Here is a 26,756-nt window from a genome sequence, read left to right as displayed (position 1 = left end):
CCATCTCATGGTGTTGTCTGGCAGCGTCGATGGTTCACGGGTGTAGATTCCGGCCATCTGTTTTGGACAGTGATGCTGGGGTCATAGGATTTGTAATGCATCCGCGGCGGCATCCCTTTACAGGTGAGTCTTCCCGCCTCATCTTCGTCACATTAGCACGCTCCATGGTGTCGTCATGAGGCCTTTGAGATCTAATAGAGGTTGAACTCTTGGATCTAAGGCTCTTTCGACTTTGAGAGTTTCTTTTCCAGGGTGATGGTCCGGTAGGACTGTGACCTTGATGACTTACCATCCGCGATCAATAAGGGTAAGTTGACTCCAGCTTGGAGCTGTTTGGGGTGATGCGCCATCAGCCGTATGAGAGGAAGAAGAAGGTTAGCCCTTGGGGACTTCAATGTAATTTTTTTCCAGGGTTTTTGCACTACTCGTTTGGACAACAGACAGTGCTTTTTCGAAGAAGGATACGTGTGTTGACATTCTGTTTCAGAATTGAGAGGTGCACTTTCAGTTGCAGGCTCCAAAATTTGAATTTCCAATTGCTCCTCTTCTACTAGTTAGTCAAGACATGCAAACCACCACCCACCTTTGACTTCCACCTCCCCACAACAAGCCAATAATGCGATCTGCTTACTCGACAAGACATTAGAAACAAGATATCATTTTCATACATAGGAACAGAGCTACTGAACCCAACTACTACAAGACAGACAGAATCTCTTGAAGGTGCCCGGTCTGTTGCATGCAACACTCCATAATGCCATCCCTCAACAGCAGCAAAAACACTCCACGATGCTATGTTGTAGTCGATCAGAATTTTAGGTAGTACATACACAATGCAATCAGATCTCACACTCGATCATCGTCTAGCTACACTTATTCGAAGCCTGGATCTCAATTTCCACAGATTTTACATCAGCATGGGTACGTACGTATGAAGTGTAACCAGACCGTAAACAAGATGATCTCCGTTCGGGACCGCCAAAAGAATCTCTCGTGGGGAACTCAACTGCTCGACTTAAGAACTACGCTCGCCCTTCTACTGAAACACATTTTACCTCCGGTGCTGGCCGACCGCCAGGTCCACCGCGCCGCGCCGCATGCCGTGGGCGGACAGCCGGTGATCGTACCCACCTTTGATGTTCAGGTCCAGCAGGAGCAGGTCCTCGTCCGTGGCGCATTTCACGTCCTCGCCGCCGTGGTAGAGCTGGAAGCCCAGGTTGCCGGCTCTGAGGCCGTCGTCGGACAAGGCCTTGGCCAGCTCCCCGCCGTTCTGCTGGCACGCCTGCGTCGCGTCGTCCATGAACCCCGAGAGAGCTAGGTTGAAGTCGGTGAGCTGCGACCTGGTTGTCTCTAGGGTTGCGTCTCCGCCTGCTTCGTACGAGAGGTTCTTCTGGGCCTTCTCCAGGATCGTCTGCAGGTACTTCCCTTGCGCCTCGATGCGCATTTGCAGCTTCTTCTGAACCTGCATGTGTAGCACAGGAGAATACTGATTGGTTAACACGTTGTGGTTCTGGAGGCAGGGATTTGGAGGAATGAGGCTCATGTTGACGATGGTTTGGACATGTTACCTCAAGCTGTTCGTGCAACTTCCTTTGGACTTCGATTTGATATCTCAATGCGTCCGCGAGTGGCGTTTCTCTGTTCCATGCAAAAGTGTTCAAGAAAAGAAATCATCAAAAAAATATTGTATTTAGGGGCACCGCTTCAGAGAAGAATTGTGTGACATACAACCTACCAAACATGATTGATTTCAAAAATTTAAGACCATAATCAGGCCGGCGACATTTCATATGTTACTTGCTCGTCGAGTGTGAAGAAATACATAAACTGATCCGGTGTGCATGGACTGATCCGGCATTTTGTGTTACTCCTCTATTTTAGAGTTGTTTTTCTGAAGTACTTTAGGTGATGTCGGTATAAAATTTCGTTGTATGAACATAGTATTAATTAACACCTGGTCTGCAGAAATGCATGCATAAGGCCATCTATATGCTTAAATAGTCAACAGATTGATGTCCCTATCCCATGACCTCACCGTCCAAATCATTGAAAGTCCATCACAATCAAGTAAGTTTATTCTTGCGTATAAACCAATATTAGTATTAGTATGTAAGAGTATAGCACGATGAATCGTCATATATAACTCCTATGTCAGCTGAAAGATGCTGCTAGTTCTCCCGTCCTGGTCATTCATGGTTAAACTAGAAATTAGACATGAACGAACGCGCTCTTGGTATAAGGTTGACTCACCCCGTAGTGTTATTCCCGGCGGACGGAACGTTGGGAGGCATCGCAGAGGAGAAACTGATGCCCTGTGCGGCGAAGGCTGTGCAAAGAGAAATCGAGGGCATGTGAGATTTGGAACAGGGAAAAGGTTGGAAACGAAAACCAAGATGCATCGACATCAAATGCTTTATCATGTTGTTTATTTCTTTTTAAAAAGTATAATCATGTCACCTCTTGCTTGGCACAGGGGTGCTTAATCTAAGTACTGCTTTTAGAAGGTACAGTGCGTGCATACCTCCTCTGTTGGTTTCGAAGCCTGTGTCTTTCTTGCTCTGCTTTCCCATCCTGTATTTCTGAAGATGACTCTTGAGGTGGTACAAGGTGAGCCCTTTCATGCCCATCAGTCTCAGCACCGACTTGGGCGTCGCCTCTGTCGACAGTAAAGTCAAATGAGAAACCAAGTCAAAACAGGAGCCTTGGTAACAACTAGTACTACTTGCATATACATGGATGGATCAGAACAGAAAACAATCAAAAAATGGGGTCACAGATCGAGTGATCAACAGATGATCGTGATCAGGATACACGGATCTCTCCGGCGCTACAGCCTACAATTGTGTCAGAGAGTGCGTGCATGCATGCATGCTCGGCCCCTTTGGCCTTTACAGGCTACAGCGGCCGGCCGGGTGGGGCGGGCAAATGCTCCCACAAGCCGCCGGACATGAACATGAGCACGTGAGTGAGCTGGGCGATGCATGAGAGCTCGAGCAGACCGGCTGCTGGCGGCGGTGGCAAATTACTTGCGCGCATCACATGTATGCATGGAGTGGAGAGGCTAGGCATGAGCAGAGGAGGTGACTGGTTCTTACTGTCGGGCCCGCCGAGCTTGGTGACGGCCTCCACGAAGCGCTCGTGCAGGTCGGGCGTCCAGCGCAGCCGGGGCTTGGGGTCCCGCGACAGCACCACCCCGGCGCCCACGCCGTACCCCGCCCGCTCCATCCCCTCGAACATGATGATCTCCGGCGAGCTCTCGCCTCCGTCCGTCCACCTCGATCGCGCCTCCGGCCAGCTGCCGCCCTTCGCCTCCTAGTTAGCAAGCAAGCAAGCTAGCTAGCTAGCTTTCTCTCGTGGCCGATCAACTGGTGATGTATCTCCCGACGTAGCAAGGGCGGCTGCCTGTGTGTGCGTGCTGCAGCGCAGCTAGAGCCTAGAGCGCGAGCGCGAATCTGGTGCCGTGTGAAGTTGGCGTGGGAATTCGGCCAAGCCCGAGGAGGATTCGTGATGGGAATGTGTGCTGCTAGCTCGCTAGCTAGCTATATGGCCGGGCGTGGGCGGAGATAGAGACGCGGGGAGGAGGTGCGGTGCGGTGCGGCGATATGTAAGTAGACAGGTGGGGAGAGAGATGGGCGCCGAGGCGGGCGAGAGAGCATGAACCGAACCGAACCGGACGCCGGGCATCGCATCGCATGCCGCAGCATCGTGTGCGCTGCTCGGTCGATCATGCGTGCGGTGCGGCGCTTGGAATCTCGGGGAGCCTTGCGCTAGGGTAAGCTAGACAAACCGACCGAGCGCCAACCGGGGCGCGACGCGTGGAGGGCCGCCGGCGGCGTACGGCCGGCCGATCGGGCCCGGGAAGGGCGCGCGCCACGTGGTCGCCGCGGCCCCCGACACGGGCGGTTGCGCCATGTGTGCATGTGCGCCGCTGCCGCCGGGTCCCGGTCGTGCTGCTACGCACTCTACGTAGCTAGCGAGGCGAGGGAGGCGCTGTCTGTTGTTCCGATCGATCATGACGGACGCGCCTTTGTTTTTTGCTAAAGATGATCATTGCTCACTTGCTAGATTTTGCCTAAAGATCGTTGGCGATTGGGTGTCGCCTCGCCGGTCAATGATCACGACAACACGCATCGATAGCTCCATCGGCTCACCGCCGGGACCAAGGGAGGTCGACGGACCAAAACCAGGCCAAGCTAGCCTCGCTCTCCTAGGTCGAGGAAACTAACAGCTTGTAGCAGTAGCACACGTCGATGGAACTGGAACTCGTACGGTTCTGATCTATAGAAACCTCCACGGCGAATATTCCGGCGGCGGCGGCGCCGGCGAGTGGCCCGGCGGGGGCGGAGAGTGGAGGAGCGGCGGGGGCGAGAGAGACGCGGGGACATGTTGGCGATGATGTCGCCTGGCCCCTCGCTCAGAGGGAATATTCGCGCCAACTTGGTTGCGACCGCCGCCCCCCACACGCTTTGCTTTTTTGCTTTTGCGCTTGTTCTTTTCTGTCCTCGCCTCCGTTCCGTCCGGCCTCGATAGCCAAGAGATGTCCGTCAGAAAGAAAAAAAACAGCGAAGAGCGTATGGACTTTTTTTTTGGAGTGTGTGCGTATGGATTGGACGGTACGTGACACAACAGTGTGTATGTGCGCGCGCCAAAAGTCTCTGAAAATGGTTTCGCCGCACGTCCAAGTCTGGACTGAAATCTGTATTAATGTCCGAGCCAGCTTTAATAATCTCAGGAAAAAAAAGTCTGGAACTGGGGCCTCATTCGGTTTGGAGGATTTTTATAGGAAAAACATGGGAACAAGGATTCCAGAGGAAAATTTTCTATATATGCATTCGGTTTGTAGGAAATGCGTAAAGTAATTTCATAGGAATACTATTCATTTCCTATGCTTTTGGAGGAAACTACACATCCACTCAAAGCTCATTTTGTGCGTAGGAACGAGGCAAGTCAATTCCTTAGGGTGGCAAGTGCCATCCTATCAAATTCCTATACTACTCCAAATTCCTACGTTTAGATTTCCTCCAAACCGAATGAGCCCTGGAATGCGGACGCAACGAGAACATTTTTTTTTCTTGAGCAACAATTTGAATTCACCATTAACAAAGTGACGACATATTCCGCAAAACAAAAACAAAGTGACGACGTATTTTTTTGGGGGGGGGGGGGGGGGGGGGGGGGGGGAGGGAGTCGTTACCTCGTGCTCTAGTTTTCTTGTGTGGGCTTTATTTCGTAGATGAAATTTGAAAATGAAGATTTGATGTCAGCTGCTTCTGACCTATAAAGGGAACTACGTAACTTCATTTTGTACACTTTGTTGAGCCTCCAAACGCATAGTTTTGTAGAACAACAGTAAATTCACTCAAGCGGATGAAATCGCGTAGTTAGCAAACCACTTCAAAGTTGTGTTTCCAATCAATCTATTGAACCAACACCTTATGATATTATCGTTCAACCTTTATGCTAAGAGTACCTCAATGTCACCTCAAATATCCACAAGTTAATTATTAGAAAAACAACATGTAACCTCAAATCCAAAGTACTCAATCCAACATAAAGGACCTTCAAAGAGCAATATTCAATTCACCACAAAAAGAATAGAGATAGATGAACATTATAAGATCCAACTTTATTAATCAAGCTCATGATACAGTCAAGATCAAAATCCATCAAAAACATGAAAGAGAGAGATCAAATACATAACTACTGGTACAAATCCTCCCCCGAGGATGAACTACTAACACATCACCATGGAGGCAACAAGTTTGATGAAGAGACCTCCATGGATGGGTTCTCCCTCGGCAGAATGCCGGGAAAGGGCTTCAGATGAGATTGCTTCGAAACAGAGACTTGTGGCGACGATAAAATTGTTTCGGGTCTGGCCCCGAAGGTTTTGAAATATATGTGAACTTATAAGTCAGGAATTAGATCAAACAGAACTGCAGGGGGGCACTAGCCTGGATGACCCCGGCCCACCCAATCCCTCTCCCGGTCTCATTTCCTTCCACTCTGCCCCTTCTCCCCCTTGCTTTCCATCCGCACCCTCCACCTCCGCCGTCGCTGTTGTACGTCTTTGGTCACCACAGAGGCATTGCCGAACGTTCGCAACCAACACCAACACGCTCACTCGCCTCTATGATGGCGTTGTCCACCGTGAAGCCGTTTGTACCCAGGTACACTCCGCCCCTATAGACGACCTCCATGAAGGACACCACGCTCGGCTGGTCTTCGATCAAATGCCATTGAGCTTATTTTCGAGCACTATGTCATTTTTAGAGTACGAAGGATGCCGAGCTACTCGATCATGGAGAATGAGTTGTTGTGCGATGCGTGGTTGGCCGTATTCGCAGATTTCGTAGGCAGTGGCAGAGGGGGGACCTTCTGGCACCAAGTGAATAAATCGTTTCACGCATGAAAGCACATTGCGCCCTACGACATGTACATCATTCAACAATGCAATGTGCAGTCGCTATCGTAGTGCTGGTACGCTATCCAAACCAGCGTCACCAAGTTTTGTAACGTGGTTCGTCAGCCGGAGGCAAGGTGGCCATTGCACACGATAGAGGACGAGATCGTAAGTTTTGCTTCCTCTTGCTCAACTTGTTGATTGATTCGTTCACTCAATATTGTTGTACACATTATGTAGCCCGCACGTGCTACCATGATGTAACACATTTCAGAGGGACCGCCATTTACGTACACACACCATTGGATGAAGCTCGAGGAGGAGTATGTGTGGGAGGGCATGATCCGTTGATGAGAAACTTGTTGGATATGCGGTTAATTAGTTGAATTTGAGACATTGTTGTACTAGACTTAATTTGCATGCTATGTATGGATAATTTATGCTATTTTTTATCCAAACTTTGATGAATACCGTCCGGTTTGCATGAATTTCGTCCGGTTAGTTCAAATACGGGTTGAAATGTATGCGGATAGCGTTGTATGATGGCCTCCCGTGCCGTATTCGCGGACTATTCCCCTTGTCCACGAATGAATGCGGGCAGAAATTTACGGATCACTGTTGGAGATGGCCTAATGGTGTGAAATGCTTGCAGCATTGGGGTCAGCATAAGATTCCCCTTGGAGCATATAGATTTGACTCATTTGAGGAGCCCACGTCTGGTTTTGTCTTTGTTCTGATTCCCGCTTTATATGCTCCTTGAAGCAAACTCCTCCCCCCGAGAATCGCATACTTAGGTTTGGGTTTTGGAACTAGAATCGTATGCTTAAAGGCAGACCGGCCGGCCAACAGTCTTCATCTGTTCCCATCGAGGTCGTAACACCCATCGCTAAGCACGTGCTTTCGCCATATTCCCTTCCAATCGAGCACACATGTAGCCGTACACATGCCTCGCTCTCCAGCCAGCGGTAACAATAACCCTAACAATATATAATCACATCAGCTGTAAAAAGAAAATCGGTGCTATAGCCGATCAGCAGATTAGCAACAGCAGCAGAGAGCATCGTTCCATGTTAGCTTTGTTCCTTTTGCTGAGACCCTCACCAATCAGGACACCAAAATATTTTCTGGTTGAGCCGAATCAAAATCTCCCTCCGGCTGGCCGGCCGGGTACGCATGTCTGGCGCATGCACTGCATGCAAACCAAACGGAGGCTCTGATCTGACGGAGAGGGTGGTCGTCGTCGTCGCGCCGCTGCCAAGGGCCAAGGCGGCCGGCCAACCCACCCCACATGAACATATGCTGCGGCGTGGTCCGCTGCGGTACGACTTGTTTAAAAGGCCACATGCCGCCGCTGGCCGAGGAGGAGGGGGAGGGGGATCCGAGGGGGTCTGGTTGTTGGGTGGCGGTGCGGCAGCGGGTCAGAGGGTGAGCTGTGCGGGCGCGGCCGTGGGAGGCGGGGGAGAGGGAGGGGACACGGAATCTCTCGTGCTCTCCACTATTCGTTTACCGCCGCCTGCTTCGGCGGTCGCCTGCTGGTGCTGGTGCTGGTACGGTCGTCGTGGCGGACCGGCGAGCCTGGCGCTCGGCTGGCCGGACTGCCCCGGGGGTGCGGTGCGCAACGCGACAAAGGGGCGGTGCGACCTCGGCCACGTGGGAGCGCTGTTCCTTGCGTGGGTCTTGGGGAAATGCACGGTCCTCTTCCCGGCTGCTCTCTGCCACCACTTTTTGGGTTGGATTAAATTACCCTTCTTCTAAAAGGAGGTCACTGCTGTATGCTGTTCGGCATCATGAGTTGGACCAAGATAACAGGTAACCAGCAACGAATGGATCTTATCTCAAGTTACAGGTAACCAGCAACGATGAGAATGAGATCGATCTTATACGATGTGTACTTATGTTCAGTTTCTGAAGAGTGGAGGTTAATTACGGAAAGGAGCATATATGATGATGCTCCATCAGGCCCTCTGCTCAGCAAAGGGCGATTCTGGAAGAACATGACCTCTAAACCTTTTCTGGATGAGATGAATGCACACAAAGTAAAGGAAACACAGGCCAACAAAAGACACAGGAGGCATTTGTTAACGAGGTTCGGCAATGTGCCTACGTCCCCGGGAGCCGAATTGCGGCGGCTCCATCCGTATATTTCCTTATCCACAGTGAAGTCAGTACATCAGCAGTATATACCCAGGTATTTAGCCTATTATTCTGTACACTACACAGCTGCCCATAGAACCATATCCAGTTCAAGAGATTGTTCACGTTGTTGTCTTCATCGGATATGGGCGAAGCTGCTGCTGAACATGCCGGACTGTGAAGCCTTGGGTGCAGGCTTGGCTACCTCAGGAGTGCCAAACACGTTCCAGAAGCGGAGGGTCTCGTCCGCAGCAGCAGATGCTACCGTGCAACCATCAGGACTCTGCAATTCCACAGCATGACAAGATGATCAGGCAATGAACAAACAGGTTAACATGTTGATAGTATCTGTACAAAAAATGGCCAGAAAGATGTACCTGTGCCATGAAGAGGACACGGGAGGTATGGCCAGTGAGTTCAGCCATCTTGACCATGGAAGGGTACTTCCACAATGTCAGCTGGTTCTGGGTGAATCCGTGTGAGCTCAGCAGCTCTCTCTCATTCTTGTTCCACAGAAGGGAGCACACCTGCGATCCAGTATCAACAGAGTTGAGGCATGCACCGGTGTGTGTGTTCCAGAACTTGATGCAGCGGTCGCTGCCGCCACCGCCAGTTGCCAGCAGGTTGCTCTGGAATGGGCACCATGCGAGCGCCTTCACCGCAGCCATGTGGTCCTCAAGCCTGTGCAGCCACTGGTTGCGGCCTGCGGACGGCATGGAGGATGCCATCGACACGTCCCAAATGTGCAAAAGGTTGTCGTTGCCACCGCTCGCCAGTTGCTGCCCTGAGCCTGACCACTTGAGCCCGCACACCTCCTGGCTGTGCCCCTGGTACGTCTGCACGGCATGGTCCCTGATCCTTACGTCGTTGTTCACAATCCTACCGTCCATGCCGCCAGTCGTCAGGATGTTGTTGTTCCATGCCAGCGAACCGACCCTTGACTCATGCACACCTTTCAGAGTCCTCAACTGCATACAAAGAAGAAAATAACGATCACACACTAAGCATAGCAATTATATTAAAGGATTTATCAATTTTCATTAGATCTTATAGAAAGAGGTAGAATTTCTTCTTTTGCAGGGATTTCAGGAAAAAAAGTCTCTTGTCATTTTTTTTATTCTATTAATGAACAGAATCCGAAGACAAGATTAGTTATTTTTCGTCTACGAATATCCAAATTTTGTAATTCAGCATCTGATCAAGCACATTCAGGCACATAAAAAACATTTTTTTAATGCTGGACAGTGTATAATTGTATACAAAGAAGAATGTAATTCAGCAGATCAAGCACATTCAGCAGATTGGCTATTCTTCGTCTACGAATATCCAAATTTTGTAATTCAGCATCTGATCAAGCGCATTCAGGCACATAAATAACATTTTTTTGATGCTGGACAGTGTATACAAAGAAGAATGTAATTCAGCATCTGATCAAGCACGTTTGGACACATAAATAACATTTTCTGACGCTGGACAGTGTATACTAACCAGGCGGTTGGAGCTGGTGTCCCAGAGCTGAATGTCAGACGAGTTGAGCCCAATAGCAAGATGGCGGCCATCAGGAGCCCAGCTGACGCTGGTGATGGGGCCGTTGTCCTCCTCGACTGTCACAAGCTCAGATGTTGATCCACTGGATGCGTCCCACAAGTACATGGTGTCGCCCAGAGCAATGGACAACACGTTGCTGCTCCCCCAGTCCATCAGGTTGAGGTAGTAGTCGTCGACGAGGTCCGGTGCATCCAGAGTCCTCTCGGCAGACTGCAATTGTCAATCAGACATCACACATCAGTAACCACCACCACCAAATGCTACTACACCTATAGCTCCAACGCATTAGTAGAACCACAAGCGTGCGCATGCATGCCTGGGGAATGTAGCGCCTCTGCTTGGCCGGCTTGGCCTGGTGAGAAGAAACCGTGTCGGCAGCGAAGACGTTTTCCGGCTCCGGCGGCTTGTTCCTGAAGGCGAGGATCCGCGTCCGGTTGTTGAGCAGCTTCTCCGCGAGAAGCCTCCGGTACGCCTCCTTGGAGGGGGACGCCGCGATGGCCGCCGCGTTCTCCTTGTCCTTCTTGGTCTCCGTGAGCAGGTAGTGCGCCATGTCCATGTCCATCGCTGACCGGTCCGGAATGAACCTGTCCCCCTGCGCGCACAGAGAGAGAAGAGGAGAAAAACACCATGTCAGTCAGGCATTCCATCGAACAGCTCGCGCGCAGAACGAATCCGCAGGATCTCGGGGCGGAGCAAACGACTTACGTAGCACTTGGCCGCCGGGTTGCGCGAGGTGGTGCTGAGCGGTGGCATGTAGGGGCGGGAGCCGGCCTCCTGGAGCGGCGGGCGCTGCACGGCGGCGGCGCTGTTCTTGCCGGAAGAGATCGAGTGGGAGCCTGCGTCCATGGTTAGAAGAAACAGAAGAAACAAACAGCAGAAATCGCAACAGAAATCACAGAAGTAAACGCGGATCAACAGATCGATCGGATGAGCAAGCAATCAACAGATCGGGAGCGAGAGAGGCGGCGGCGGCGAGCACGAGAGGGGGGAGGGAGAGAAGAAAGCCACGGATTGCTCGGTGACTTGTGAGGTTCAGGGATTTGACCGCGAGCTGTATTTGTAGGGATCGGCGGCGGGGGCGGACGCAACGGCTAGTCACCACGGAGAAGAGATTAGAGCCGTTGTTGCCCACGGTTTTAGGGTTTGGTACTGGGCTCTATGGGCCTTCCTTCCTCCCTCCCTGGGCCGGAATTTTTTTGAGGGGCTAAAAATTTATGGCTTTCTAAAAAGGATAGCTGATGTAAAACTTAGCAGTCAAGGTTCCCCTCAAAAATATGAAACTCAGTTGTCAAGATTTTATTATTTACCAAAGAAATGGCTAGGCTAATCTGGTACCAAATAAATGTACCACAGTATTCCGCCACGACGTCTCTGCTTGCGAATCATATGTTGGTACTAAGAAAGTTTATATACTCTGAGCACGCGTTGCGAATGTTCATCCAGTTTTTTTTAGGGAATGATCGTCTAGTACATTCCGTTTTTTTTGGACCGCAATAACCAACGAACATTCCCTGCCAAGCATGGCATTTGCGAACGTTTTTTTATGGCAGGTTCTTCAAACACACATGACAATTTCTCAAGAACACACGGCAAATTTTGGCAGTAGAGGATTTGTCAAATTGCCGCGTTTGCTTGAAGAAATTGACATGCTCCCAACGCATATATTGTCATGAAAATGTTCGCTTTGCCATGGTCCCTTAACGAAATTTACTGAATAACATTATTTCTATTAAGTTGGCATTCCGGTGTTGTTGAGTGTGCACAGAAGATTAGAAGTGAGCACCGAGTAAAATCGAACTCGGTGACATGTCCCGACCAGCACGCCCACGACTAACTCGTGCCTGCACATGCATTGGCATCCATTCCCAAATCCAGAAACAGGAAAATGTTTTTCTTCACAAGAATATTCTTGCGTTACAGTACATGACAGCATCTAGAATAATTACAGGCCTTTTGTTTTTCTTTCTACCTGAACTTTGTTACAGGCTTTTCAAGCATCGGATCCGAAACAAGTGGCTGGGATCAAACCCCGCCCAGACAGTCTTCTCATGTCGATGCAGCGAGTAGTCGTATCGATGGTACGACGCCTCAGGGGTGCTCAAGGAAGAATCTGTCGACGACCTGCCATAGCACTCGAGATCTCTTCCTTCAGGTCGGTCAGTATCATCGAAGGGAAAGAGAATTATGCAACTAATCCCTCCGTCCCATAATATAAGAAGTTTTTGCAAGCTATGCCAAAATGTCTTATATTGTGGGACGGAGGGAGTAGTTAATAATACCGTAATCTCCATCGGTTGGCAGGCAACCCATCACAAGATTGACCATGAACAAGTTCCAACATGGTTCTGTTGGCAGATCGCTCAGTCCTCGCAGGCACAAAGCCACCCAAAGCATGGAGGTTGAACTCCTGTGCCTGTATCTCTTGGCTCCTGATCAGTCAAAAAGGATGAAAAGATAGGATCACAATGTCGTTACCGCATTAGCCAGGGTAGTTCCTTTGTCTTGTTATGTAGATGACTTTGAGAGCGGTTGCATGCTTCGGTTAAATGCACTTCTGCAGAAGAAATTCAGACAAAACATATGTATTTAGTTCCAAGAGATGTAGCTTCCAATTCCTAGTACAAGTATTATATGGAAAAGAACAATGGCTTCCAGATAATCCGCCAGCGATGAGCCTATTGTATAAAGAACATTTCTTGATAAAAAAATGTATGATGTACAAGCACAGGCATGATTAAATTGTACCCCCTCCGTCCCAAAATAAGTGTCTCAACTTTGTACTAGCTCTAGTACAAATTTGTACTAAGCTCAAGACACTTATTTTGGGACGGAGGGAGTATGTGCTAACACGGTTAGCTCTCCTCAGATGCAGGATGACGCTCACCTTTTAAATTCTCCAATCTTTTAAGTAGTCGTACAGTTTGTTTCTCCCAGCGGAGTGTACCGGTACATGCATGAAATACGGAAGAATGGAGAAGGCATGACTTGCATTTCCCAACTTCCGGCTGGAAGAGTAACAGCAAAGATGCCAAGTTCAAAGAGTGTGAGTTTCCCATCTTTCAGGTCTTCTGTTCTTAATGATGAAGATATGATAGCCCTTAGCTTTGACGGTTTGACCTCCCTTGCACTGTCTAGAAGACACAATTAGGAAATGATTGCTATTTGACGTGTTCTGTTATATGCTCATAAGTTCTACATGAAGATCAAAAACTGTTGTTTCCATGCCTTCAGTCCTTCACATGCCAGTTACATTTTGCTTGCCAGTTCTCACCATAGTCTTCTCTAGTCCCTACATATTATTGGCATAGCACCCCAACTCGTTCTCAACAATGCTTTTGAGCTACTAGTTTCTGAGCAACATTTCCTTCATTTGATCTGGCAAGAAAGAATTAATCTTGGTAATGCTCTCTTCACATCTCTTTTCTTCAAGCTTTTAGTGCTACTGTCAAGACACACATCACCCCTACTTTTAAAGAATTAAAAAAAATCCTAGAAAAATGGGATCATAATGTTCTGCCTTTTGTTCAGAGAACTTACTTTTAGCTTTATAAGTTGAAACACTTTCAACAACTTCTGATTTCTTGCACTTTCTGAGAAAATTACAGCAACACGAGGGATATTTAGGTCACTACCCATGATTTTGTATTAGTCTCTGCTTATTAACTGGTGAGGTTAAGGTAGTTGAAGCACAAGCTACGAAGATTAATATTTATAGTATGATACCAATAAAGACACACTGGAGTTTGTTGGGTCTTGAGGAAGCAAAGAGACTTCATGTCTCGTCCAGTGTGCTAATACTGCTTCTCCTCATCGAAAGAAGAGACAACCAGATGCCTAGCTTAAACTCCACGTCTTTGCTTTCTTCCGAACAACCAACACGACCAAGGCGAGCTGCAGCCTTCTCTATCTAACAAACAGATTGTCTGTTTCATTCAAGTTGAGTAGCCCTTTTCCTAAATATGCATGCTTGAACCAATGATTTTCTCTATTTTAGATCCAAGCTATTTCAGTTGATCGCTTCTAACATGCTACTGTGTCATTTGTTCATCAGCTTCGTCTCTTCCATTTGGTTCCTTTTCCCCCAAAATTGTACTACTTTAAGATACATCTTTGAGGCTCCTTGGTTACTAACTTTTGTTGTTTTAGATCTTGACTGAAGGCACCAGAGGACAAAATGATTGCTGAGGGAGGTTATTTTGATGGTTCCAGAGATGCTATCCTCATGGCAGGATCACTGATTCATGATTCCCTGGACTCTATTTGTGACAGTACAGAGATTGCGCAAGGAAACTTCCACGGTCCCTCCTTTTTCATAGAAGATATATGCAATCCAACCAATCTTACCTCTGAGCCTGCACGAACTATCAACCATATACAACATCGGGCTGAATTTGACATGGATCAGGATCTTCACGGCCACATGATACAGGAGACCCAGGTAGAAACTTCAAATTGGGTTCCTGCAATGTTCGGTACCCAAAATCATATCATCAGTCAACAGTCAATTGAACAACAAATGGATGACTATGATGCTGCATCATATCCAGATGGTGCTCACACAACTGCACCTGATCTCCTAAATCTTCTACAGATCCCAAGGTACAGTATGACTACTGCATTCCCTTCGACAGAACATATCTTTGGTGATCCAGGGCAGAATGCTGGCAACCAATTGGACATCAACAATGATGTTCTGGGAAGAGCAATTCATGACAGTGGGATGATGCTCGGTGATTCAACTCTACCATTACAATATAATGGTAATCAATCTCACCTATTCAAGGATCTCTATCATTCACTTCCGCAAAGTTTTGGGCTGTTCTCCAGTGATGATGAGAGAGATCGGACGATGGGGGTAGTAGGAGCTGCAGGAAATATTCTCCAAGAGATAGACGGGAGGCAGTTTGGTAGTCCCAAACTGGGAAGAAGTAAGAAAGGTGGCTTTGGCAAGGCAAAAGCTAACTTTGCAACTGAAAAAGAGAGGAGGGAGCAGATAAATGTGAAATATGGGGCTTTAAGATCACTGCTGCCAAGCCCTACGAAGGTTTGTTCAACACATCTTCTCTAGATTTTAAATGATTTTTGGTTCTCACAGTTACTGATAAATCACTTAAATGGCAACTAATCACGTGAATTTTCTACAAAATTCGCTGTCTTTTATTAGTTTCCAGATGTGGCGCCATTTCAGTATGAAGCCAACAATATTTTCTAACAGTATAAAAAGAACCACTACCACTGGCATTTAGAAGGTCAAAACAAACCTGAATTTTTTTTTATGTTTTCATCACCAGCAAGCTTTTACAAAGTTTCCTAGCTACAAAGTCCACCTAATATAAGTTCCACATAGATGGCATACGTTATGTTGGGGAAAGTGTATGCTGGACCTTTCTGTAGGTGCATACTGGAGTTCTCGGTGGATTTAGTTGAAAATTTGATGTGCATAGATCATTAGTATCCAAAGACAACAAATTCGAATGCAACTCCTTTGTTTATGCAGCATAAATACATTACCATTGTTAGATTTTTAGGATCTGTCACTTTTTGCTTAACCGAAGATAAAACAGTTGTGAAACACTGAAGATAAAACAGTTGTGAAACAGAAAAATAATCTTACATAGATCAAATGGGATTTGATTTGACATATACAGCATTACCTTATCACCAACCATACTGATCCTTAAGAGGTATCTTCCGGCTATCTAAGGCAAATAAGACAAATGGAATCATGACAAAACCTTTTTAAATTGTGTACACTTCTTGTATTTCTCGTGAATGTGATGTTATGGGTTATTACAATATTTTTCTTTAGAATGACCGAGCCTCTATAGTTGGAGATGCCATCGAATACATCAATGAGCTGAACAGAACATTGAAGGAACTGACAAGTTTGGTGGAAGGCGATACCAAACATAGGATGAAGAGGCTTAAGTTGGATGACGCAGCACGTGACAACGGAGAAAGTTCGTCGCTGCAGCAAGTGAAGGACGATCAAGACAGTCAGCTGAATGGAGCTATAAGGAGCTCATGGATACAAAGGAGGTCCAAGGAATGCCATGTTGATGTCCGCATAGTTGGTAATGAGATCAACATCAAGTTCACTGAAAAGAAGAAGACTAATTCTTTGCTTTGTGCTGCAAAGGTTATTGATGAGTTTCGTCTTGAACTCATCCATGTTGTTGGGGGGATTATTGGAGATCAACGTATATTCATGTTCAACACAAAGGTAACAATCAGATTTCTTTACTCAAAGCAACACATTGGCCCTCTTCCCCGTTTCTACTGTATTATCACACATGGTGGTACCATTCTGCTTGACATCTCTTACCTACTGTGCAGATATCTGAGGGCTCCTCGGTCTATGCCAGTGCGTTGGCTTCGAAGCTCCTCCGAGCTATGGAGATGGAGCATCTCGCTGTTGATATCTTCAGTTAGCTCAGCCACCATGACGGAGATTCACTGGTGCACCACAATGGTCCATTATGTTAGCATCTACCATTACCAAAGTGTGAGCTTACTAGAAGTAACTAGCCGACCTAGAAAAAACTTTATCTTCAGTGAGTGCTGCTGAATTTTATTTTATTTTTCACGAACTGTCTTGCACACTCGCTGTAATGATCTGATGCTTCTGATTTAGCATTTTCTGGCACTATCACCCACTGCTATTTATACCCATTACTACCCACTTTGATTGTATAGCAGAAAGAATTCACAAAGAGTAAAATGCATCACAAGTCCTAAAACTATCATAGGTGTGTCAGTTTAGTCCTATAACTTTCAAACTGCACTTTTGGGTCCTAAAACTATCGAAAGTATGTCAGTTTAGTCCTATAACTTCGAAACTGCACTTTTGGGTCCTAAAACTATTGGAGGTGTGTCATATTTAGTCCCATAACTTCAAAATTGCAGTTTTGGGTCTCAAAACTATGTATGTTTGTTCATCTGAGGTCCTAATCTTGCATGGCCACCATCCATGGTGCATTTTTTCAAATGAGCCCTTTGTATGTGTTTATATCCCCCAAAGTGGTACATACACTTCCACGTTGCAGTGTGTCCTGCAACCTGCATGCCCACCACCTCCATGGCCATGAGCTGCACAGTAGCCTCCCTGAGAGGTTTGGCGTGACCGTCGGGGAGACCCCGAGCTAGTCGGCACGAAGGACGACATCCCTCTCCCTCGACAAGGCCGCCGGGGAGATCCCGAGCCAATTGGGATGGAGTACGCCATCCCACCTCTCTCTCTCTCTCTCTCTCTCTCTCTCTCTGTTTGATGATATCGTCGTTGCCCCGACACCCTTGCCGTAGAGTTGGCCGTGCAGGCTGTTGTTTGGGCACGAGCATGGTCATAGGTGGTGAGCTGTCGGGCGACACAGAGGAGTGCGCGGAAACTGCAAAGCTGGCGCAGAGGTCATCGAGAGTGACACAACCCTAGCAGTAGCCATAGGTGGGTAGCAATTGGACGTTGTGCGACATGTCGTTCTGCTGCTGTTGGGGGAGGCTGAGATGACCGGTCTACTCTCCTCGCTGGAGCTCAAACCATCATTCCACTGATGGCCTCTGTACCGTCGCCTCTGAGCATTCTGTGCATGGGAGAAGATGAGCGCGTAAGAATGAGGCGAGACAACGCTCTAGTTTTTTTTTTGCATATTTACCTGGTGGGCCCATTGGGTCAGGTCAACGTGGCTACAATCCAAGCATTTCCAAGTGACACGTTGGTGGGTCAATGCTAACCATGCAAGCTTAGGACCTAAGAGGAAGAAACTTACATAGTTTTGGGACCCACAACTACTGTTTCAAAGTTATAGGACTAAACTGACACACCTTTGATAGTTTTAGGACCCAAAAGTGCAGTTTCGAAGTTATAGGACTAAACTGACACACCTCTGATAGTTTTAGGACCCAAAAGTGCAGTTTCAAAGTTATAGGACTAAACTGACACACCTCCGATAGTTTTAGGACTTATGATGCATTTTACTCATTCACAAATTAACTTGCACATGCCTTGGGTTGCAACACTTGCTGCAAAATTGAGTCTAAAAGGGGGGATGGGACTGGTGCTTTAGATCCTTACCACCTTGAGCCCATCATCTGAATGCGGGCCACTCTTCATCGCTCGCCCGACCGACCCATGGAACACCCGCTGCACGCGAATCGGCGAGATCTGGATGAAACGCATCGAGCAATCTGATCGTAAGTAATGCAGGTGATGAGGAAGGGGGTGGTATTGGCATTACCAGTCGGATTGATTCGGGCTGCCTGCGTCCGTACCAGCAAGATCGGCGGCGCTGCGGGGGTGGGAGAAACTGGGGCGGCAGAGTGGGGTGGTTGAGCATGGTTTTTTCGGTCAGGATCTGCCAGGACTTCACTCTTCAGGAGAGGAAGAAGGCATATGGTTTCACATGAGCTTGGGATTAATGTCCGGTGAGAACGTACTTGGTCGGCGGGTAGCAGCTGCCACTGACTGCGGTGGCCGGCGGCGGAAAAGAGTCGTCGTCCGCGTCTTGGCGCCCGTGTTTTAGGGCAGGGCCGGAGCCCGCAGAGTAAAATCGGTGAAAACCACCACGTTTGTGACCAAGGCCAAGTCAACGGGCGACCCCAAAAAAAACTGGTCGAGACAAATGGGACGGCCCAGGGAACCAAATCTTGTCCGTCTCGGACTAAATCTATATCTATATCTGTACTATTATTAAAAGAGCAAACATAAATTTCTCTAAAACCACACAACAAACTGTACACGGAATAATCAGGATCTTCTGATTAAATTAACTTAAACATATTCTACCGTCCATATTATGTCAATGGTCAGCGAAATAGATCAACGTCTCAGATTAAATGTTCCGCCAAGCAGACGCTATCGTCGGCCAATTCTCCGCGCTCCGCATCCCTCGATCCCGCGGCCCACCTGCCTGATTTATGGAACAAAATTAGTGCGTGATCTCCCTCGCTCGCATGATTCCCTTAATTATGGAAACAACTAAAGATTTTTCTTGTTTCTCTCCACTTGTGTCTCCCAAAAATAACTGCTCCCTCCCCTCGCCCCGCTCACCTCTCCCCACGGCCGCGTCGTGTCCACCGCCGCCCCCACGCGACGCAGGCAGGGATCTCCTCCCAAGTTCCCCTCTTCTCCCTCTTCACCATCCCACACGATAAGCGGGCAGCAGAGGACGAAAATGGCGACCACCATCTCTCTCCTCTCCCTCGCCCCGCTCCGACTCACCCACCGCTGCCTCCTCTCCCTCACCTCCGGTAGGCCTCACGTTTCCATACGCTCGCCTCGAAGGACGCAGCCGCCTCAACCGTCTCCGGGCCCGGAGTAGGCGCGAGGAGTAGGCTGCTCTTGGTGCTCAACCGGGCGCTCATGGACGAGGAGCAAGACTGCCGCGAGTGCGCCCAGGTGCAGCACAAGGGCATCGAGGCGGACATCCTGCTGCTTTCTCCACCCCCTCGCCGTCGCCTCTCCGGAACTTCCTCTGGCCTGGGGACATCCTGCTGCTGTCTCCACCCCGTCCAGTCTTCGTCCGGCCTTCTTATCTCCTCCCTCTCTTTGAGGTATGCATGAGCAGCTAGATGGGTTGTTTCTTCTCATCCACTGCGGCCTCAATTCTCTTTTTTTTTAAACCAAATCGATCAATTCGAGTAGGCTAGGGATGGGGCCTTCACACGATTTCTATGCCAGATCCGCCCCTGGGTGTATTGTCCATGGTAGGATCATGCATGTTGTTGTGTTCCTTGATTCCATCTTCTGGATGATATGTGTATGATTGGTTCGCTGTCTTATCTTGCGTGGTTGCAAATTTCAGGGATCTTTTACAATGGATGATGCATGATAGCTTGGTGCTTTTTATTATGGTAATACTAATAATTACTACTATGCATCTGAATACCCTCATGCGTACAATTGTTGTATGTTTCATGAAAATATCAACTATTGATTTCCTCCTGATTAGCAACTCCATTGATGTGTTATATGTATTATCATCAATTCGCCATTTTGACAGATAGATTATAACACCGCTGCTCTTTGTAGATTTTGAATGAAGGAGAGAAGTTGAACCATTGGGAAGAGAAAAGCGGCCGCTAGGCCACCCCCTAGGAAGTGGATGGACAAACTCGATACGGTCTTTTCCTGCCCATTCTGCAATCATGGGAGCAGCGCTGAATGCCGGATGATAGTACCATCTTCACGTATTTTTACTATTAGTTGGTTGATACTAGACGGTTATCTATCCATTCAAAATTGTGACTGGCCTTCATTTTTCTTCAGTGATACGAAGAACCTGATTAGTGAGGCTAATTGTCAAATCTGCCAGGAAAGCTTCAGCACCACTGCAAAGAAGTTCAACCTACCACATTATTTTCTTGTTAATGTATTTTAATTAAGCTATCTTATCTTAAGTGAATTATTCTGTCGAGGGTCAAGAACTATCCTGGGCAATGTTAAATATATATATAGCAATGCATATTTGCCCTATTCCGCATGGAGTAAAATTTAGCATAGCATTACAGTTATGTTGGAACCTTCTGAATTTCGTAGAAACACAAGCTGCTAGCATAGTGGTGTGTAGGGGGAGGCCTGCAGCAGACATGTGATTGTTTTGCCGGGGCAGATATCAGGCACATATGCAGGCAGCAGACTGTAGGCAAGGGCACATGGCAGTGTAGCGACATGGCCGGTGGCTTGCTGCTGTTGCGAGTGGGCTACCTAGAAGATGAACATGAAGAATATGGTGCCAGCAATGGCAAAGGGGAAGGCAGGGAGTGGTAAAGTGAAAGGTTAGTTTGAGGCTCCTTTTGAATTTCTATATTTGTGTACGTTAGCAGAGGAAAACGATAGTGTGCCACTCTGAAACAATAATGTGATATTAGTGATATTTTCATGCCGTAAATTGCAGATTTGACAAGACACTTCGGCTTAATTTTTTTATTGTTATCTTAGTACTATTTTCATGCTGTAAATTTCAGATTTGACAAGGCACTTTGGCTTAATATTTTTTATGGTTGTATTTCAGAGAAATATTGAGGTGTGAAGTTAGTATACGAGATATAGATGCTCCACAACATGTGTATTGTTGCGTAACTCTTGGCTCTCTGTTGGAAATATGCCCTAGAGGCAATAATAAATTTAGTTATTATTATATTTCCTTGTTCATGATAATCGTTTATTATCCATGCTATAATTGTATTGATAGGAAACTCAGATACATGTGTGGATACATAGACAACACCATGTCCCTAGTAAGCCTCTAGTTGACTAGCTCGTTGATCAATAGATGGTTACGGTTTCCTGACCATGGACATTGGATGTCATTGATAACGGGATCACATCATTAGGAGAATGATGTGATGGACAAGACCCAATCCTAAGCCTAGCACAAAGATCGTGTAGTTCGTATGCTAAAGCTTTTCTAATGTCAAGTATCATTTCCTTAGACCATGAGATTGTGCAACTCCCGGATACCGTAGGAGTGCTTTGGGTGTACCAAACGTCACAACGTAACTGGGTGACTATAAAGGTGCACTACGGGTATCTCCGAAAGTGTCTGTTGGGTTGGCACGAATCAAGACTGGGATTTGTCACTCCGTGTGACGGAGAGGTATCTCTGGGCCCACTCGGTAGGACATCATCATAATGTGCACAATGTGATCAAGGAGTTGATCACGGGATGATGTGTTACGGAACGAGTAAAGAGACTTGCCGGTAACGAGATTGAACAAGGTATCGGGATACCGACGATCGAATCTCGGGCAAGTATCGTACCGTAGACAAAGGGAATTGTATACGGGATTGATTAAGTCTTGACATCGTGGGTTCATCCGATGAGATCATCGCACGGGATGATGTGTTACGGAACGAGTAAAGAGACTTGCCGGTAACGAGATTGAACAAGGTATCGGGATACCGACGATCAAATCTCGGGCAAGTATCGTACCGCTAGACAAAGGGAATTGTATACGGGATTGATTAAGTCCTTGACATCGTGGTTCATCCGATGAGATCATCATGGAACATGTGGGAGCCAACATGGGTATCCAGATCCCACTGTTGGTTATTGACCGGAGAGTCATCTCAGTCATGTCTGCATGTCTCCCGAACCCGTAGGGTCTACACACTTAAGGTTCGGTGACGCTAGGGTTATAGAGATATTAGTATGCGGTAACCCGAAAGTTTTTCGGAGTCCCGGATGAGATCCCGGACGTCATGAGGAGTTCCGAAATGGTCCGGAGGTAAAGAATTATATATAGGAAGTGCTATTTCGGCCATCGGAACAAGTTTCGGGGTCACTGGTATTGTACCGGGACCACCGGAAGGGTCCCGGGGGCCCACCGGGTGGGGCCACCTGCCCCGGGGGGCCACATGGACTGTAGGGGGTGCGCCTTGGCCTATATGGGCCAAGGGCACCAGCCCCAAGAGGCCCATGCGCCAAGAGAGAGGGAAAGGGGAGGGTCCTAAAGGGGGAAGGCACCTCCGAGGTGCCTTGGGGAGGATGGACTCCTCCCCCCCTTGGCCGCACCCTTCCTTGGAGGAAGGGGCAAGGCTGCGCCCTCCCCCTCTCCCTTGGCCCTATATATAGTGGGGGAAAGGGAGGGCAAACCAATCTAAGGCCTGGCGCCTCCCTCTCCCTCCCATGACACATCTCCCTCCTCCCGCAGCGCTTGGCGAAGCCCTGTTGGAATCCCGCTACTTCCACCACGCCGTCGTGCTGTTGGATCTCCATCAACCTCTCCTTCCCCCTTGCTGGATCAAGAAGGAGGAGACGTCGCTGCTCCGTACGTGTGTTGAACGCGGAGGTGCCGTCCGTTCGGCGCTAGGATCATCGGTGATTTGGATCACGACGAGTACGACTCCATCAACCCCGTTCTCTTGAACGCTTCCGCGCACGATCTACAAGGGTATGTAGATCCACTCCTCCCTCGTTGCTAGATGACTCCATAGATAGATCTTGGTGACACGTAGGAAAATTTTGAATTTATGCTACATAACCCAACAGTGGCATCATGAGCTAGGTCTATTGCGTAGTTACTATGCACGAGTAGAACACAAAGTAGTTGTGGGCGTTGATTTTGTTCAATATGCTTGCCGTTACTAGTCTTATCTTGATTCGGTGGCATCGTGGGATGAAGCGGCCCGGACCGACCTTACACGTACTCTTACGTGAGACAGGTTCCACCGACTGGCATGCACTAGTTGCATAAGGTGGCTAGCGGGTGTCTGTCTCTCCTACTTTAGTCGGATCGGATTCGATGAAAAGGGTTCTTATGAAGGGTAAATAGCAATTGACATATCACGTTGTGGTTTTGCGTAGGTAAGAAACGTTCTTGCTAGAAACCCATAGCAGCCACGTAAAACATGCAAACAACAATTAGAGAACATCTAACTTGTTTTTGCAGGGTATGCTATGTGATGTGATATGGCCAAAAGGATGTGATGAATGATATATGTGATGTATGAGATTGATCATGTTCTTGTAATAGATGATCATGGAGCCCCAAGATGGAGATCAAAGGAGCTATATGATATTGGCCATATCATGTCACTATTATTTGATTGCATGTGATGTTTATCATGTTTATACATCTTATTTGCTTAGAACGACGGTAGTAAATAAGATGATCCCTCATTAAAATTTCAAGAAGTGTTCTCCCCTAACTGTGCACCGTTGCTAAAGTTCATCGTTTCGAAGCACCACGTGATGATCGGGTGTGATAGATCCTTACGTTCACATACAACGGGTGTAAGACAGTTTTACACATGCAAAACACTTAGGGTTAACTTGACGAGCCTAGCATGTGCATAGACATGGCCTCGGAACACAGAAGACCGAAAGGTCGAGCATGAGTCGTATGGTAGATACGATCAACATGAAGATGTTCACCGACGTTGACTAGTCCGTCTCACGTGATGATCGGACACGGCCTAGTTGACTCGGATCATGTAATCACTTAGATGACTAGAGGGATGTCTATCTGAGTGGGAGTTCATAAGATGAACTTAATTATCCTGAACATAGTCAAAAGGTCTTCGCAAATTATGTCGTAGCTCGCGCTTCAGTTCTACTGTTTAGATATGTTCCTAGAGAAAATTTAGTTGAAAGTTGATAGTAGCAATTATGCGGACTAGGTCCGTAAACTGAGGATTGTCCTCATTGCTCCATAGAAGGCTTATGTCCTTAATGCACCGCTCAGTGTGCTGAACCTCGAACGTCGTCTGTGGATGTTGCGAACATCTGACATACACATTTTGATAACTACGTGATAGTTCAGTTAAACGGTTTAGAGTTGAGGCACCGAAGAAGTTTTAAAACGTCGCGAAACATATGAGATGTTTCGAGGGCTGAAATTGGGATTTCAGGCTCGTGCCCACGTCAAGAGGTATGAGACCTCCGACGATTTTCTCAGCCTGCAAACTAAGGAGAAAAGCTCAATTGTTGAGCTTGTGCTCAGATTGTCTGAGTACAACAATCATTTGAATCGAGTGGGAGTTGATCTTCCAGATGAAATAGTGATAGTTCTCCGAAGTCATTACCACCAAGCTGCTAGAGCTTCGTGATGAACTATAATATATCAGGGATACATATGATGATCCTTGAGAAATTCGCGATGTTTGACACCAGAAAAGTAGAAATCAAGAAGGAGCATCAATTGTTGATGGTTGGTGAAACCACTAGTTTCAAGAAGGGCAAGGGCACGAAGGGATACTTCATGAAACGGCAATTCAGCTGCTGCTCTAGTGAAGAAACCCAAGGTTGAACCCAAACCCGAGGCTAAGTGCTTCTGTAATAAGGGGAACAGCCACTGGAGCAGAATTACCCTAGATACTTGGTAGATAAGAAGGCTGGCAAGGTCGATAGAAGTATATTGGATATACATTGTGTTGATGTGTACTTTACTAGTACTCCTAGTAGCACTAGGGTATTAGATACCGGTTCGGTTGCTAAGTGTTAGTAACTCGAAATAAAAGCTACGGAATAGATGGAGACTAGCTAAAGGTGAGCTGACGATATGGGTTGGAAGTGTTTCCAATGTTGATATGATCAAGCATAGCACGCTCCCTCTACCATCGAGATTGGTGTTTGCGTTGAGCATAGACATGATTGGATTATGTCTATCGCAATACGGTTATTCATTTAAGGAGAATAACGGTTACTCTGTTTATTTGAATAATACCTTCAATGGTCTTACACCCAAAATGAATGGTTTGTTGAATCTCGATCGTAGTGATACACATGTTCATGCCAAAAGATATAAGATGGTAATGATAGTACCACCTACTTGTGGCATTGCCACGTAAGTCATATCGGTATAAAACGCATGAAGAAGCTCCATGTTGATGGATCTTTGGGCTCACTCATTTTTTGAAAAGTTTGAGACATGCAAACCATGTCTATTGGTGTATATCATGAAGAAACTCCATGCAAATGGACCGTTTGGACTCACTTGATTTTTATTCACTTGAGACATGCAAATCATACCACATGGGCAAGATGACTGAAATCCTCGGTTTCAGTAAAATGGAACTAGAAAGCAACTTGTTGGAAGAAATACATTTTGATGTGTGCAGTCCAATGAGTGCTGAGGCATGTAGTGGATATCGTTATGTTCTTACTTCATAGATGATTTGAGTAGATGTTGAGTACATTTACTTGATAAATCACGAGTCTGAATTATTGAAAGGTTCAAGTAATTTCAGGGTGAAGTTGAAAGATCGTCGTGACAAGAGGATAAAATATCCATGATATGATCATAGAGATGAATATCTGAATTACGAGTTTGGCACAGAATTAAGACATTGTGGAAATTGTTTCACAACTAATACAGTCTGGAACACCATAGTGTGATGGTGTGTCTGAACATCATAACTGCACCCTATTGGATATGATGCATACCATGATGTCTCTTATCGAATTACCATGATAGTTTATGGGTTAGGCATTAGAGACAACCACATTCACTTTAAATAGGGCACCACGTAATTCCGATGAGATGACACCGTATGAACTATGGTTTAGAGAAACCTAAGCTGTCATTTCTTAGAAGTTTGGGGCTGTGACGCTTATGTGAAAAAGTTTCAGGCTGATAAGCTCGAACCCAAAGCGGATAAATGCATCTTCATAGGACACCCAAAACAGTTGGGTATACCTCCTGTCTCAGATCCGAAAGCAATAAGGGTTTGTTTCTAGAATCGGGTCCTTTCTCGAGGAAAAGTTTCTCTCGAAAGAATTGAGTGGGAGGATGGTGGAGACTTGATGAGGTTATTGAACCGTCTCTTCAACTAGTGTGTGGCAGGGCACAGGAAGTTATTCCTGTGGCACCTACACCAATTGAAGTGGAAGCTTATGATAGTGATCATGAGACTTCAGATCAAGTCACTACCAAACCTCGTGGGATGACAAGGATGCGTACTACTTCAGACTGGTACGTAATCCTGTCTTGGAAGTCATGTTGCTAGACAACAATGAGCCTACGAGCTATGGAGAAGCGATGGTGGGCCCAGATTCCGAAAAATGGCTCGAGGCCATAAAATTCGAGAAAGGATCCATGTATGAAAACAAAGTGTAGACTTTGGCAGAACAACTTGATGGTCGTAAGGCTGTTGAGTGCAGATGGATTTTAAAAGGAAGACGGACAATGATGGTAAATGTCACCATTAAGAAAGCTCGACTTGTCGTTGAGATGT

At 47.1% G+C, this 26,756-nt stretch overlaps 3 protein-coding genes and 1 pseudogene across 4 annotated transcripts; 1 reads left to right on the top strand and 3 right to left on the bottom strand.

Moving 5' to 3' along the window:
• Nucleotides 1-735: 735 nt before the first annotated feature.
• On the bottom strand, nt 736-3,589 carry LOC125514227 (myb family transcription factor PHL11-like). The gene is made up of 5 exons (XM_048679519.1): nt 3,096-3,589; nt 2,522-2,656; nt 2,251-2,326; nt 1,569-1,638; nt 736-1,462 (listed from the first exon to the last, which is right to left on the bottom strand). The coding sequence occupies exons 1-5, from the start codon at nt 3,235-3,237 to the stop codon at nt 1,052-1,054; spliced, it is 834 nt and encodes a 277-aa protein (XP_048535476.1). The 5' UTR covers nt 3,238-3,589; the 3' UTR covers nt 736-1,051.
• A 4,888-nt stretch (nt 3,590-8,477) lies between these two features.
• Nucleotides 8,478-11,188, bottom strand: LOC125514226 (cell division cycle 20.2, cofactor of APC complex-like). Its single transcript, XM_048679518.1, has 5 exons — nt 10,790-11,188; nt 10,401-10,676; nt 10,025-10,294; nt 8,914-9,504; nt 8,478-8,819 (listed from the first exon to the last, which is right to left on the bottom strand). Exons 1-5 carry the CDS (start codon nt 10,928-10,930, stop codon nt 8,673-8,675), a joined length of 1,425 nt encoding a protein of 474 aa, XP_048535475.1. The 5' UTR covers nt 10,931-11,188; the 3' UTR covers nt 8,478-8,672.
• Nucleotides 11,189-12,626: 1,438 nt separating this feature from the next.
• Nucleotides 12,627-13,140, bottom strand: LOC125516851 (annotated as a pseudogene).
• A 224-nt stretch (nt 13,141-13,364) lies between these two features.
• LOC125514225 (transcription factor EAT1-like) lies at nt 13,365-16,562 on the top strand. Of its 2 annotated transcripts, none has more exons than XM_048679516.1 (4): nt 13,365-13,482; nt 14,231-15,128; nt 15,894-16,307; nt 16,421-16,562. In XM_048679516.1, the coding sequence occupies exons 2-4, from the start codon at nt 14,259-14,261 to the stop codon at nt 16,514-16,516; spliced, it is 1,380 nt and encodes a 459-aa protein (XP_048535473.1). In that variant the 5' UTR covers nt 13,365-13,482; nt 14,231-14,258; the 3' UTR covers nt 16,517-16,562. The 2 variants fall into 2 exon arrangements, with proteins under 2 accessions (XP_048535473.1, XP_048535474.1); XM_048679517.1 differs by having other exon boundaries at nt 13,453-14,020.
• Nucleotides 16,563-26,756: the final 10,194 nt, after the last annotated feature.

The sequence above is a fragment of the Triticum urartu genome, chromosome 6, assembly GCF_003073215.2.
Source record: "Triticum urartu cultivar G1812 chromosome 6, Tu2.1, whole genome shotgun sequence".
NCBI classification, from domain to species: Eukaryota; Viridiplantae; Streptophyta; class Magnoliopsida; order Poales; family Poaceae; genus Triticum; species Triticum urartu.
Note: the sequence above shows the minus strand (reverse complement) of the source record. Positions and strands in the feature narration are given on the sequence as shown.